Source organism: Trachurus japonicus, chromosome 23 (genome assembly GCF_045865225.1).
Source record: "Trachurus japonicus isolate A0001 chromosome 23, Traja_1.0".
NCBI classification, from domain to species: Eukaryota; Metazoa; Chordata; class Actinopteri; order Carangiformes; family Carangidae; genus Trachurus; species Trachurus japonicus.
Window position 1 is genome coordinate 7,138,127 of NC_140929.1, and position 14,785 is coordinate 7,152,911.

The following is a 14,785-nucleotide window of genomic DNA, read 5'->3' on the forward strand; positions in this document are numbered from 1 at the left end:
CAAGGTGCACAAGCTGTACCCTTGAAAAGATATTTTTACTGGGAACACTCCCTTCTGACAGACTGTGCTTTGTCCTCCCAGCGCACCTCGAAGCTTGACAAAATAAAAATGAAGCCGATTCCTCAGATAGTTCGGGCATCGCGTGTGTTTTTACTATCAGCGTGAGTCAGTTCGTGTCAGATTCCCAGTGGATTTGCTGCTTTTTTTTCCCTGTGTCACGCATTTACAGAGCAGCAGAGGAAGGAAAAGGCATAACCCAGTGCAGTTTTTGGCTGTTGAATTATACATCAGCTACCTCAGCAAAAATCTGCACCCCAGGCTGCTTTTCAGGGTGGTACCGCTACTAGTTTACAAGCCCCTGCCCCCTTTGATTGAAATCCAATTGTTCTCAATCAATCACAGCTTTTTGGTCCATTCCTCACCTGAGAAAAGGATCTCAACTCTGTCGACTGGCTCAGAGCTGGACATGGAATGTGTTTCGATGCTTGTTTGTGAAATGTTATCGATTTGCACAGCCACATGTAACAGGAAGTGATATCTCCATGCAAGTGTTGGATGGATGCATGACTCTGTGAATGTCAGGGTCAGTTTGTTGCCAAGTGGCTCCAGTATTTGCACTTGAAATATCTCAACTATCTGAAGCTTTGCAGTTGAATTTGGTTCCAAAGATTCATGGTCCCTAGAGGGTGAACTCTACAGACCTTGGCGAACCTCTGACCTTCTTTGTAGCTGCACCAACAAGTTTGATGTTTCACTCTTTGTGTGAAATACTACAATATCTAACACAAGGATTGGCATAAAGTTTTTCTTTCCAGAGGATAAAGCTAAACAACTTTATTGATCAGACAACTTTTCCTCCAGCACCAACATGAGGTCTGAAACTGTTGGATTGATTGCAATGATGTCTGCAGGCGTTCAGGCTCCGCCCAGGATGAATCAAACCAATGCAGGTGATCTTATGAATTTTCATGTAGGACCATCATCAATTAATCTGCTGCTTCATTTTTTCAATGAATTATCAATTATTCTTTCAATCAGTTTGATAAATAATTTGACCCTGTCTTCAGTTTTATGATTCCTGCAAAACTATTGACATTCCCATCAGTCTCAGCTGTGCTTTGTGTTTAATGCTGATTAATGAATATTGGCATGCTAAAATGCGAAACTAAACCATAAATTTAAAGGGATACTTCACCCAAAATCGATAATTCACCAATTTTCTACTCACTTGCCAAGGAAAGGTTTGGAGAACTTTCAGAGTCATCAAAACACTTTTAGGAGTTCCAGGGGGGGTCCGGCTGGCAACAGATTTTCATACAATGGTGGTGGATATAGAGTTCACTTTTGAATCGTCCAAAACACACACTATGAAACATCCAGATACCTCCATACTGCTCGTCTGTACTGACCCAAGTGTCCTGAAGTCGCAACATTAAAAAGTTGTTCAGAAAAAAAAATTGATCTCTGTTTTTAGCCTTGTAGTAGTAGTAGCTCCCAGTGGCTCTGTTGATGTTTGTGCACATGCGCGAGATTTGCTGCAAGATGTTTGTTCGTCGTTGTAAACCACTGGATATGTGATGTAAACACGGAAGAACATCTCGCAGCAAATCTCACACAGCCACTGGGAGCTACTAACAAGGCTAAAAACAGAGATCAAATTATTTTTTTCTTAACAACTTTTTCATGTGGCGGCTTCAGGACACTTGGGTCAGTATGGACGAGAGGTATTTGGATGTTTCATAGTGTGTGTTTTGGACGATTCAACAGTGAGCACAATCCGCCACCATTATTATATGAAAATCTGTTGCCAGTCGGACCCCCCCTGGAACTCCAAATGCGACTCTAAAAGTTCTCCAAACCCTTCCTTGGCATGACGGTGAGTAGAAAATTGGTGAACTGTCGATTTTGGGTGAAGTATCCCTTTATTGAATATTAGCATGCTAAAATGAGAAACTAAAACATAAACTTAAACATCAGGATGTTAGTATTGTAATCACTGGCATGTTAGCACACTGATGCTAACATTTAGCCCAAAGCACTGTTGTTACGTGTTGATATAAACAGTTCAATGAATCTTGGGATGGGTTGGGTTTTGAGGGATCCACCTGTTGGAGGACGTATTTCTCCGTTGCACCACTGTGATGCAATCTTTCTTCAAATGCACCTTCAGAAAGTTGGAGGCCACTGCTTTTAGTCTTGTTTCATCATATAAAACCATTTGTCAGTGTAAATATATTTATAAATACTCATAATTAACTACCAATAATAACTGCTTGAAACTATAATCCCGTCTCTTTAAGTGGGAGCTGTATTGTCTGTACATTCACAGTTGTTGGACCGTCAAGTATTATTATTGTTGCCCGTCTGTATGCCAGCGATGCTGATGTCATGCCAGAGAAATCCCCCCCTCCTCCTCATCTCCGGGTCCTCCCAGCTGTTGTTTCAATATCGTCTTTTAAACCCTACGTTAATAAAAGGGTAATTGAAAGAGCTTTGCATCCTCCTGTATCCAGTTACTTACACTTTCATAATATGCACAAAAGCTTGTTTGTGTGTCTGTTCCCTCTGGTGCATCTTCTGATTGATGTGTGTGTGTGGGTGTGTGTGTGTGTACACTAAATAGATCCTATAATTGCAACAAAGACAGCTGACCTGACAGGAGCACACTGCAGACATTTTTTCTCTTGCTTCAGTCTCTAGTTTCGGTGTCGTCCACTCCAGCTCTAATTTATTCAGCTGAGGTGAGTCTATAGCCGAAATCAATTCGCCGTGTTGTGTGGGCAACTTTCCATCCGCCTCCCTCTGTCTTAGGGGTGATTCAGGTTATTTGCAACAGTTCACTGGAAACAATTGATGTGATCAATTTCAAAATAAAAGTAATCTGAAACTTTCTTGGCAAATAAAGTACTGATTTTATATATAAAGGAGAATGAGAGAGATTGAAAGTAAGATCTAGTATTCTCTGGAAAGAATTGAGTGTTCTTACATTTCTGCTGGTTCATTCTTGTTTTATCTATTTAAAATGAGCTCCCTTTCTTTATGGGAATACAATGCTGAAGTACTTTAATTCATTTTTAAGCCAAATTGCCACACACATGATAGTTTTAGATTCTGAAACGTGAGAATTTTGCTGCTTTTCTAGATATTAAATTATAGTAATTGAATATTATTTGTTTTCGTCTGATTGTTGGTCAGACAGCAATCACTGTTGGTCACTGTTTTATTTCAGCTTACAGTCCAAAATTAAGAAAATCTAATCAGCAAATAAATCAACACTGAGCATCTCATCTTAATGAGACTTTGTTAAAAAAGTCTCATCAAAAGTAGTAGCAGTAGCAGTATTAGAATCAGTAGTAGTAGTATCATTACAATAATTACTGTTATTATCTTTAATGGAATAAACTAAAAGAAGATACAAGCTCAGTTGAATCGTCTGCATATTGATCGATCGTATAGTCGATACGTAGACAACATGGACTGTGTTGTGTGTCGTCTTCAGTCAGAAGTGTGTTGTGTGTGTGTGTGTGTGTGTGTGTGTGTGTGTGTGATTTGTGCTCTGCAGGAATGTGTCGTTAGTAAAGAGCAGCCTCAGCGTCAGGCCACTGAGAGGGAGTTAGCTGAATTAATGTGGCGTCTCATTAACGATCCCTCGCTCTCCATTGATTGAAGTTTCACTCTTGTCAATAACGCAGTAGTTTTGTCTATTCAGGCCGTTCGGTTGGTTGCCGTTGGTTCGCATGGCCACGTGCTGACTCAGCACATCAAGAGGCTGTCTCATTAATTTTGTTATTCAGTCTGGTTCAGACCGTCTGCTCCAGTGGGACCTGGAGACCCCGATTTTTTCTCCCCCCCTCAGTGTCGATTTTCAGGATAAAATAATCAACAGATGAGTCTATAAGAGAGACACCGTGTCACATGAAATATCACTTTCATACTCACGATTTATGATTTGTTCTATATTTACTCTGAATGCTGCTGCGGTCTGTCTTTGATTTGGTTTCCTTTGGCTGATGTTCAGGTTGTGCAAATTATGATTGACAGGTTTATTATCATTTCATTACCTCTGATTACGATCGTATCCTGGTGATAGGACCAACATGTTATCGTTAAGTACACTTCTGTAGCTCAACATAATGACTCAGCACAGTGGGAAAACTGAAGCATACAGATTGTTTAAGTAAACTAAAAATATTGTTTATATATATATATATATAGTTACCATCAAAAATGTAATCCCAAACAGAAATAAAGAGGTTTAGTGTTAAAGTTAAACATTGGCTCAAGCAGCAGCAGAAATGTGAACATGAACTTCTCTCAAGTCATTGTCAATACAGCACTTTACTAATGTTTAATGCTAAATTTAATGTATTATCCACTGTATTCGTATCATTGCATTTATTGTATTCAGTATATTTTATCCTATTCTAAAGCGTCTTGTATGCATCGCATTTTCCATTTTTTGTGCCAATGTTGTATGTATCGTCCCTGTTAAATAAACATTAAGCTACATATATAATATGTTTAGTGAGGTAGTGAAGTGAGGGAACCACATTCAAACATCTGAACCAAAAAGTGCCCAAATATTATCTCCAAAATAAAGTGTCACTAAAGTAAAGCCTCAAAAACACACACAGTACGAAAATATGTATAGTACAACTATTTTGAAGTTGTACTAGTGCAGTAACACAGAAATAAGTGTTTACCTCCTAAAGCGCACAGTCAGGTCGTCACCTCTACGTTACAGGACGTAGCCTATAGCTGCGGCATGAGGCGTTTTGTTTGTTTGTTGTTTTCCTCTGTGTGTGTGTGCGTGTGAAGGGGGGGTGTTGTCTTGCCAGTGCTGTTGATCAGAAACAAAAACAAGGCCTCTCCGGTTGCTAAGGTGGGCCTGCAGGCTCCCTGGCAGCCGGCGGCACCTCGGGGGCCTCAGAGCCCGGTGCTGTGTGACGCCCTGGGAATTCCCCCCCACCCCCACCCCCACCCATCACCACCTCCTCCTCCCCATGTTTGCATCCCCTACAGCGGGATGCAAACATGGGATGTAAAGGGGAGCGAAGGAGTGAACCCACTCACCTTACAGTTATTTTTATTTGCTCAACATTTTAAACTGAAACTAAATATTTGGAAGAGAAATTAGATTTTTTTGTTGTTTTTTTTTAAAGCAGAAGTAAGCGATCCGGTCGTTTTGGCTAACTTCTTGTCAGCCGATGGAGTTAGCAGCCCCCGCCCTCGTCATGGATCTATTGGTCCTACGTCACCACATTCACGCGCATCCCTTGGCTGCACACACAGAGAGGACCGCCCCTTTATGCCGTTCTCTCTCCTCATTGGATAAAGGTTGTAGGATACAAGGAAAGTTTTCTCCTCGGCTTACAGCAGAGCAGAGTGACTGACAGACCCGTGTTTCGGACCAAACACTCTATGTAAGTGATTGCCGTCGGAAGATATAACTATTTAAGACTTATATTAACACAAATATTCCGCTTACTTCTGCTTTAACTGTAGATGTCCTGTTTAACATTTATAAACAGTGCTGAGATTTATTGGATAGTTTATTACACTGTAGTTACATGTGGCTAGGCTAAGTGGTTAATATATAGTACCTGTCAGCATAGGAAGATATATTTAGCACCATTACACAACACTCTCCACGTAGAGGGAGATATAGTGAGTTACAAATGCATTAATGAACATTTATCTGCTTATATTGTGTTATAAAAACGCATTCAGGCCTTGTTTATTGCCTACATGTGTTAACCAGGAGGTTTAAAGTAAAGTGGTGCCAGAGAATATATAACATGGAGGAGGTTTTGTTGACTTTATTGATCATTTCAAGCACGAATTTGTCATTTTTCTGTAACAAAACGCAGAGTTCTGCCTTATTCTGACCACGAGCTGCAGGTCTTTTCCCACGTCTCCTCTCCTGACTCATTGGTGCACTTGAACTCATCGGACCGCCCACAACAATGCCATGTATTTGATTCATGTAGGTTATATTTTTCTGTTAGTTGCCGGGTGTGTTACTTACAATAATAACGCGCAATCTGACCAGGCAAAATATTTGGTTGTGTAAACTTCCTGGACAAACAGCTAAGGAAGTGTCAGACAGGATTGCCATTTGCTCTCCTGTGACTGGCTGTGACTGTTTTTACACCTTCCTTCTAAATAAGGCAGCAGGGCAGCCGGGACATATGACCACCGTCCCGATTTGGGTTCTGGACACAGTATCCATCCATCCATCCCATGATTGCTCAACGCCAATGAAAGTCAAACACACACACACATACACACACACTCTCTCACACACACACACACACACACACACTCCCACCCTCCCCTCCTGCAGGTCTCCCATGTCAGAAAGAGCTGTGTCAGGTCAGCCACATTTAGCCAGAGGAAGACCTAGAAAATAGGTTAGAGTACCTTCAAAATAAAAGCACAAGATATCGCTACTAATCACATTTTACTTTTAGATAATGTCCTCCATTAATTAATAGATATTAATCAATCTTGTTTACATTTTGTGATGTGAAATGACATATTGGAGAGTGCAGCACTTCTGTTTCTATTTTTAAAAATTGTATCGGCTAATTACCAAACTTCCAGCTCCGTCTACATAGATCTATCTCTGCTCGTCCACCTAAAGATGCAACTAACAGCTCAGTTTACTCTGTTTTTATTCATGATTAATCAATTGTTAGTCCAGCCAATCATCTAATACTAATAACATTTTCAATTGTATAGGCTATATATTTATAGTCAAGGTCAAGTTGGTCAATAAATCCACATTAGTCCTGCATAGAATCGGATAAAAAGAAACAATGCACAGTACAATAACTTGTTTCTTACCAACTTCTGGTGTCATATATCTGAATCATTACTTGATTAATCGGAAAATTAACTTATTGATTAATCTAAAATGAAAACTATCACTAGTTGCAGTGTTTGTTTACTGTTTGTCAACACATTTGCTAAACCGTCTCTTGTCATTCATTATTTTGGGTTGAGTTTTGATCAGTGATGAGGCCACAGCATGTGATTGTATCATTTCCACATTTAAACTTATGTGTTTAAGGACTTTCTCTTTGATTTATTTGACTTTTGGGGATGCTAGCGAATGAGCCGATGCACAGACTCAACTGGAAGAGCTGCACTTATAGTCTCAGAGATATGGATTTTATTTTGAAATACGCCACAGGAAACGCCTTTTCTGATTGCGTCTGGCTTGCACGACGGTAATGTGAAGGTGCAGCACCCCCCATCACTCCTATCATCAGAAGTGCTGCTGCTGCTGCTGCTGTTCCTCCTGTACTAACTCTCCTCCTCCTCCTCCTCCTTCCTTCCTCCTTCCTCCTCCTCCTCCTCCTCCTCCTCCTCCTCCCATCTCCCACTTTTTTTTTTTGATGGGGGGGTTGCAGCGGTGAAGTCACAGTGATGTCATTTTAGGATGTGAGAGTCGGGGGGCAAGGTGAGCTGGTTTTGCGGTGAGTGGTGTTGTCCCCTCCACGGCCAGCGTTGCCTAGTACAGAGAGAGCGCGGAGCGGCGAAAGATGATCATCGCCACCGGCACCAATTCAAGCTCCGACGCGCTCTCTCGTCCCTCTCCCGCTGCTGCTGCTGCTGCTGCTGCTGCTGCTGCTCAGATCTCCGGCTATGGGGCCTTGATCTGCCTTGATCCCAAAACAACAAGCCTTTACCACCACCACCACCACAACCAACACCACTACCACCATGCCAAAGGACAGAAAATAAGAAGAGTTGCATTTTTAGGGCAGGTAACTTTGACCACGTGCCCCAAAGGTAAACTGGATGGCCATTGCGCAAAGGTGCCTCTACAACAGTATGTCCAGCGGGGCCAGGACGCACTGGACGCTGCCAGCAGTTATTGTACTGTGGACTTCTCTCTCATGGGGGATCGCTTCGTCTTATCCGATTCCGAGCAGGACTAATACTAATGCGACTTTGCTGGAAAAGAAGTGGGAGACGCTGTTCTCCCGCTCCTACCTGGGTATAGCCGGGGGGAAATCGGAGCTGAACTGGGAGAGTGACTATTTGCAGGGCATCAAAAGAGTGCGGCGACTGTACTGCAACGTGGGCATTGGGTTTCACCTGCAGGTGCTCCCGGATGGCAGGATAGGCGGTGCACACAATGAGAACCAACACAGTGAGTTGCATCCGGGGGGAAAATAACACACACACACACACACAAAAAAAAAACGCTGCTGCTTTTGCTTCTGCTGCTTCTGCTGCTGCTGCTGGACCCAGAAAAAGAGCCGTAACCCAACGCTGCAGGCTGTGTAAAAGTTAGAGCGGCTCACTCGTCCTGCATGATATTTAATAAGAGGCGTCGGCGCGGTTGAAAGTTTCCCAGAGCAAAAACTGTGTACCGAGCCTCGCATCCGTGCACTGCGAAATATCCTCCCAAGCCAAAAACATGACATGAATGCTTGGACCCAGTTTAGACGCTAACTTATTTTTACCCTGTGTCCCGCTGCAGCAGCACACACACACATAGAGACACACACACACGCACAGATCCCACTCAGCACCCTGTAAACTATACACTCACACGGCATCATAATGTCTAATATGCAAATATAAGGTTGTGATTGATTTCCAAACGGGGATAATTGAGCAGCATCCCAGTCGCAGTGCACCTGCTGCAAGGTTACACCCATCACTGCTGCATAGGCCACTTGACTGGGTGCAGGACACGCAGTGTGGACACGGTGTGCGTGCTGTGCTGTGCTGTGTGTGTCCCCCACTCCTCCTCCTCCTCCTCCTCTTCCTCTCCTAACCCTGTGTCTCCTCTAGGTCTGATAGAGATCTCCACCGTGGACCGAGGAGTCATCAGCCTGTTCGGGGTGAAGAGCGGGCTGTTTGTCGCAATGAACAGCAGAGGAAGGTTATACGGAACGGTACGTGTGTGCGCAACTCCACAGTCACACACACACAGAGACACACACATGCATGCACACACACACATCCTGCTCAGTGGTGTAAGATGAGTTCAAGTAGCTGCTGCATCCACGGGTTTATGAGCACTGTTGTGTTATTAATATGCTCTGATGAGAGGGAGAGAGGGAGGAGAGGGGGGGGCGAAAGAAGTCCCACTTAAAATTAAATTAATACCACCATCCTCCCTCCAGTTACTGCACCCACAAAGTGCGAACAGCCCCTTTAAACTGGCACTAATTAGTTCAGGGACCCCTCAGTCGCTCTGTCACTGTGTTACCTGTTATCTATCGCCTCCTTGGGCCCCCAGGAGCCTCCTCAAGGGGCCCCGGGGGGGTCCCACTTTGAGAGCCACTGTTCTCTCAGTAATAAAAATGAGAGCAGTCATTATGCAGAGGAGCAGCCGCCGCCGGTAGCACATTATGATTCATTATGTGAGTGCTGTTAATGCTGTTAATGCTGCGCCGGCACATAAGGTCCAAAACTGACCTAATTTAAATACATCAGACTTAAACTGTCTACTTTAATATCCAACTATCATTTAATCTAAATGAACGTTATATGAAATGGGAGTGGAGTAATGACATACAAATGGAAAGTTGCATTAAAGAGGTGCAGTAGTTGGGTAAATCTACTCAGTTACTTTCTGTTTATTCCTCATCATGTTAATCAAAGCAGGTAATAAACTTTATATCTAAGCATTGACATCAATCTGCTGTGGCAGACATGAAATCATCATTAAAACTAACGACAGGACAAATATGGACTTAAGTTAAAGTAGGTCACGCACAGTACGACTTTCTTTAAACGCCCTGGACTCTGAGGGCCGAAGAGACGTTTTCATGTGATATTGATTTAACTTTACAGACGAATGACACAGCAAATAATACAGACGTTTTTGTAGTAGCTGTAAGTACAAGTAAGATCTGATTCATGTTAAACTAGTAAATATAACATATAGTATAGTATTATAGTAAGTGTTTATATATCATGTAGACAGTGTAATATAGTCGTAAAGGGTTAATAAGTGTCCACCTGCTTTTTAGGTAACTCCACAGTGACGTTATTTGGTGTAATCAAATCTGAAACCAGCGAATAAAACAGAAGCAATTCTCTAAAATCTGAACAATTTCATTTTACTGCAACACAATTTTAAAGCAGCATCGAGTATCAAACTGTGAAACACTAAACTTTACTCTTCTTCACCTACTTTTTGAAAAAGATTAAATATTTAGCTCTGGTTTGGTTGTTCAGTTGTAACCGACTTTGGATTAAGTTGAAAAATATATATATTTGTATTAAAGAAGCTGTAAAAACCACAGTTGGGTAACGACGCTGAGACCAGTGGTGAAAAGTAACTCAATATACTTACTCTTAGCTTAGAGTAGACACTTAGCTACAGCCATGACATGACATTTTACTACTTTATACTACAGTTTGGAGGTAAATGTACTACTTTCTTTCTACAATTATCTTAGTTTATTTGCTCTTTTAAGTTGTTAATATCCAAATGCAACCACCTGATAAGTTTATTATAAGCAGTGAAACCACCTGCTGCAACATTAAAGTCTCGTGTCCACAGTTTTTAATGTGATTCTGTGCAACGAGTCCTTTTTTTGGCACTAATTTGATTTCATTTAATTAAATAATTTTGACCTTCTCTGTCTGACCTTCTGCCTTTTAATGTGAATATTCATGAACTTTTACTGAACGCATGACTTTTATCTTTGTTCTTGTTAAAGCACTCATTAAAAAATCGCATATGCAGTATTAAACTTTAGCTAACCCATAATGTTTCCATCTATGCTGAGTATTTAATAACATAGCTTATATTTACTTGCAGCTTCCCTTCAGGTTAATGTTAATATTTTTAATTTATTCTGGGTTTTTATGGCGGCGCAGCAGTTAAAAAAAAAAATAAAAAAAAAAGAAGCCGTGAGGCCGCTATCTACATTTCAAAAGGACATTTCTTTTTGCAACAGCATGCCACCTCCTCCAGTTTCCCTCAGAGCTTTCTGCACAGGCCGTTTGCCAAACCAAAGGTCACGTGGTGGAGACCGTGCATATGTCGTCATGTTCATCCTCCATGTCCGCCAGGAGATTTACTGACCCTCTTGTCGTCCTCTTTCTCTTTCTCTCTCTCTCCCTTTATGTCTTGATTTTTCAGAGAGTCTTCGTGGATGAGTGCAAGTTCAAGGAGACGTTGCTGCCCAACAACTACAATGCCTATGAGTCTTTTGTTTACAAGGGGTTCTACATCGCCCTCAGCAAGCATGGCCGTGTAAAAAGAGGCAACAAGGCCACCACCGCCATGACCGTCACACATTTCCTCCCGCGACTATGAGAGAAAACTGGCAATAACTCAGTAATTTGCACATGTGGATTGTTCTTCCAGGTAATATAAGAAATGCATAGTCATGATAACCACACCAATGGACTGCATACGAAAACAAATATTTATTCTGTTTATAAATATGTATATTTGGATAGCTATCTTTGTATATGTATGCCATACTGTGCTGCTTATTGTTTTTATGGACGGGGAGAGTTGAAGCCTTTGCCTGTCTCACTTTACCTTGGTGCTTGCTGTAACTGAACTACGTGTCACTTCCTTTTTTGAGATGGAGGATGGGCTATATCCTGTGCTTTTAAAGAGTGAAATGAATACTTTTTATTACCTCAAAGAACCACTTTACTAGATTAAGGGATGCATGGACTTTTGCTCAAATAATCTGCTAAGTTTATCGTTTCTTTTTATTTATTTATTTTTTTCTTCGAACCTTTGAGCGCTTGACGGCTCCCTGCTCGATCGTCCACGTCTGGCAGTGAGGGAAACTTAAATGCACTACCTTTGCTGCACGATTTAAAGGTGCCTTGGTGTTCCCACTTGTGGCCCCCTTAAACTTGCATGTAAGAGACACCTGCTGGAGTCAGAAATAGGGCTGACACTCTGGAGAGGGCCTCAGGAGGGGGAGGAGGGGAGGGTGACTATCTCTGGTTTATTTTCTTTTCTGTAATTAGATCGATTAAGTAATATACAATCTGTGGTCGAGACCAGAGAGCGGTCGGCCATGGAGGCTGGCGCCAGGCCATGAGTTTGACTGTGTGGCATCGCCAGCAAATAAACAGGGTGGAATACTTTATCTATCTGAGCATGGAGACATTTTTTGTTTTTAGTTTGTTTTTTGTTTTAATTTATTTATTTATTTATTTTATTTTTCTAAATTTTTTTTTTTTTTTTTTTTTTTGGACCTGGCTTGCATCTGCACAAGAATCAAGTGAGCAGATTTAGAGCGCACAGTAGAAATGTACCTGCACATTGTCTTTGGACAGAGCTGCTGCAGAAGCTTTTAGCTGCTTTTGAAAAGCGACGCCGTCCGTCTAGCCGTCAGTTCGGTGAAAAACGATGTAAATAGTTGCAAAAACAAAAACAAAAACACACACACACAAAAGACATAAAAGAAGAAGAATTCAGGAGTTTTTTTAATTTATTTTTTACGCTGCTTCGTCGCAGTTGCCTGAACGAGGGCAAAAAGAGTTCAGGTGGCACAGTGAAGCCATTGCCATGATGACGAATAATGATGATATAATGATGATGATGATGGTGCCTGAATTGTATCCCCCCTCCCTCCCTCCCTTCCTCCTTTGTATCTTTGTTTCTCAACTCTGTGGTTGTGTGTCTGGGCTGTGAGCTCTGCAGCAGCAGCAGCAGCAGCAGCACTGCAGCAGTGGCAGCGAGGTGTCGGAGCCGGAGGCAGATTGTTCTTTAATGCAATTAGGGACGAGTCAATCATTTGGCCTGAAGGACTAAAAAGGACGGTGCAGCTGGCGGGCTGGGTGCACGCTGGGAGATTTCTCAGCTCCGTTTCTTCTTCGTTTCTGCTGATGTGAAGTTTGTGTGAATCACAGTTTCCTTCATGGGGAGGGGAGCTTCAGACGGTGGCAGTTTGTTTACAAAGCCCAGGATGAGCCTCTGCTTTGCATACGGGCTCGGCGGATCACTATCAAGTTGTTTTTTTGGTTTTTTTTTCTGCCAGCGTGCATCTTCCCGTGTGTTTTCTGCAGCTGTTTCTCCACCATCCGCTCCCGTATGTGTGTGCAGGAGGAAGCAGGACTATTTAAATCCAGGAAAGACGTATGTGAGGGGAGCCGGCCCGCGGCCTTTGTTGTTCGTCAGACCCCCTGCAGGAATGTGGATCTGCCAGGATGACAGGCAGCCTCCTGCATACCTGAACTCCCCACCACACCACCACCACCGACACCCCCTTTCCCCTGTCACCCACCTCTGCTCGTCCCTTACACCCCCCTCACCTCGGCGCTCACCCGCTGCAGGCAGAGACCTTGGGATTCCTGCTGTAACCCAGGAGCTTCCTCCTCTCCTTTCAGCCTTTTTTAGTTCAAGGTCAGAGTCACGGACCAGCCTTGGCCCCGGGCCCCAGCGCTTCGGGGGCCGGGGTGGTCGGCTATATGAGTCGGGACTGACTGCTTCAATGAAATAGGAACTTTAGAGACGCAGAAAACCAACTCTGTTTTATACTTAAACACGATATGATTAAAGTCGGTAGGAAAACGCAGCTCCTTCACGATCCTCCTCTCCTCTTTAAAACATGCGTTGCCCTCCCCTCTTCTCCGAATTGGGATATTTCTGGGGAGGGGACATCTGCAGAGTGAATGCAGTGAGCGAGGAGCTGGGAAAGAGTCACGCAGAGCTTCACCTCTCCTCCTCCTCCTCCTCCTCCTCCTGCTGCTGCTGCTGCTGCTGCTGCATTCAAATCTTGTGGGACGGCTGCCCGCCCATCCTCAGGACGTGCCCTCTGCTGCTGCTGCTGTTGGGCACGGCCTCCACACACACAGACACACACACACCCCTCACCACACTCTGACAGTATCACCTGCTGCTCAACTGTGGGCTACGATGCACGGATCGATTCATATCAGTATTCTTCCCACAGATAAATCACTTTTTGCTCTATCCGAGGACGTTGTTTTGTTTTGTTTTGTTTTTTCTCCCATGATGCAGAGCAAATTTCACTCAAAGTTTCAAAAAGCTAAAACAAAACAAAACAAAAAAAATAGAGACTTGTTGAGACTTGTTTCCTTCACCCAGGACGGTGTGGAAGTAGAAACCGGTCAAGATGTCTGCCGTCATTTGTTGCACCTTATTAAAGGACATCTTGATTATAATGTGGAGTGAAGACCGTCAAAATAAGAGCTGGAGTGAAACAAAAAGCTCACCTTTTTCAGCTTTGACCAAAAAATTTTATCCAGATTTTTTTTTTCTTTCCACAAGCTTAAAAAAATTTAATTAATTCAAGGTGAGGATCATCTCTCTTTTTTTTTTTTTTTAAATTAAATAATGTTTATTGTATTGGCATCCCTGGGCCCTGAGCTTGATTAGGGGTGTGTGTGCTTCATGTGTTTTTGTTTTATTTTGTTTTTTTCTTTTCTTTAACTCCTGCTCTGAAAGGGAGTGTGAGCTTCCACTCTATTCCTCTCATCTCTGTTGTCATATACCTCACCTTCTGCCTTAGTTTTGGTTTGCTGATGACTGTAAATTAAGAAAAGAAACAAACTCCAGTTCTTTGTTTCTGAAAACAGACAATGCTAAGTAAGGATATTAAAAGTTTTTTCCTTTTATTTTTGTACGTATGTGCTGTGCACAGCAGTCTACTGTATTCCTGAGATACCAATAAAAGTTTGTTTTTTTAAAACTCTCTGTGGTGCCTGATGAACTCTGATGAAACTGTGAAATCATTAAAGTATACTCAGATACTTTCTGAACACCATTATGCCAAAAAAAAAAGTTGCATAAGAACAGAAATATTGTCAA

General features: G+C 42.4%; 1 protein-coding gene across 1 annotated transcript; it reads left to right on the plus strand.

The window, feature by feature from the left end:
- Positions 1 to 7,277: 7,277 nt before the first annotated feature.
- On the plus strand, positions 7,278 to 14,669 carry LOC146962439 (fibroblast growth factor 6-like). The gene is made up of 3 exons (XM_085769238.1): positions 7,278 to 8,164; positions 8,815 to 8,918; positions 11,123 to 14,669. Exons 1-3 carry the CDS (start codon positions 7,810 to 7,812, stop codon positions 11,297 to 11,299), a joined length of 636 nt encoding a protein of 211 aa, XP_085625364.1. The 5' UTR covers positions 7,278 to 7,809; the 3' UTR covers positions 11,300 to 14,669.
- The last annotated feature ends 116 nt before the right edge of the window (positions 14,670 to 14,785 follow it).

What these genes read in the sequence shown, in the direction of transcription:
- LOC146962439 (XM_085769238.1), top strand. Translation starts at nt 7,810, where the DNA reads ATGGCCATTGCGCAAAGGTGCCTCTACAACAGTATGTCCAGCGGGGCC. An exon ending in ACACAATGAGAACCAACACA is followed by an intron (nt 8,165 to 8,814) that starts GTGAGTTGCATC and finishes TGTCTCCTCTAG; the next exon opens with GTCTGATAGAGATCTCCACC. An exon ending in GAGGAAGGTTATACGGAACG is followed by an intron (nt 8,919 to 11,122) that starts GTACGTGTGTGC and finishes TTGATTTTTCAG; the next exon opens with AGAGTCTTCGTGGATGAGTG.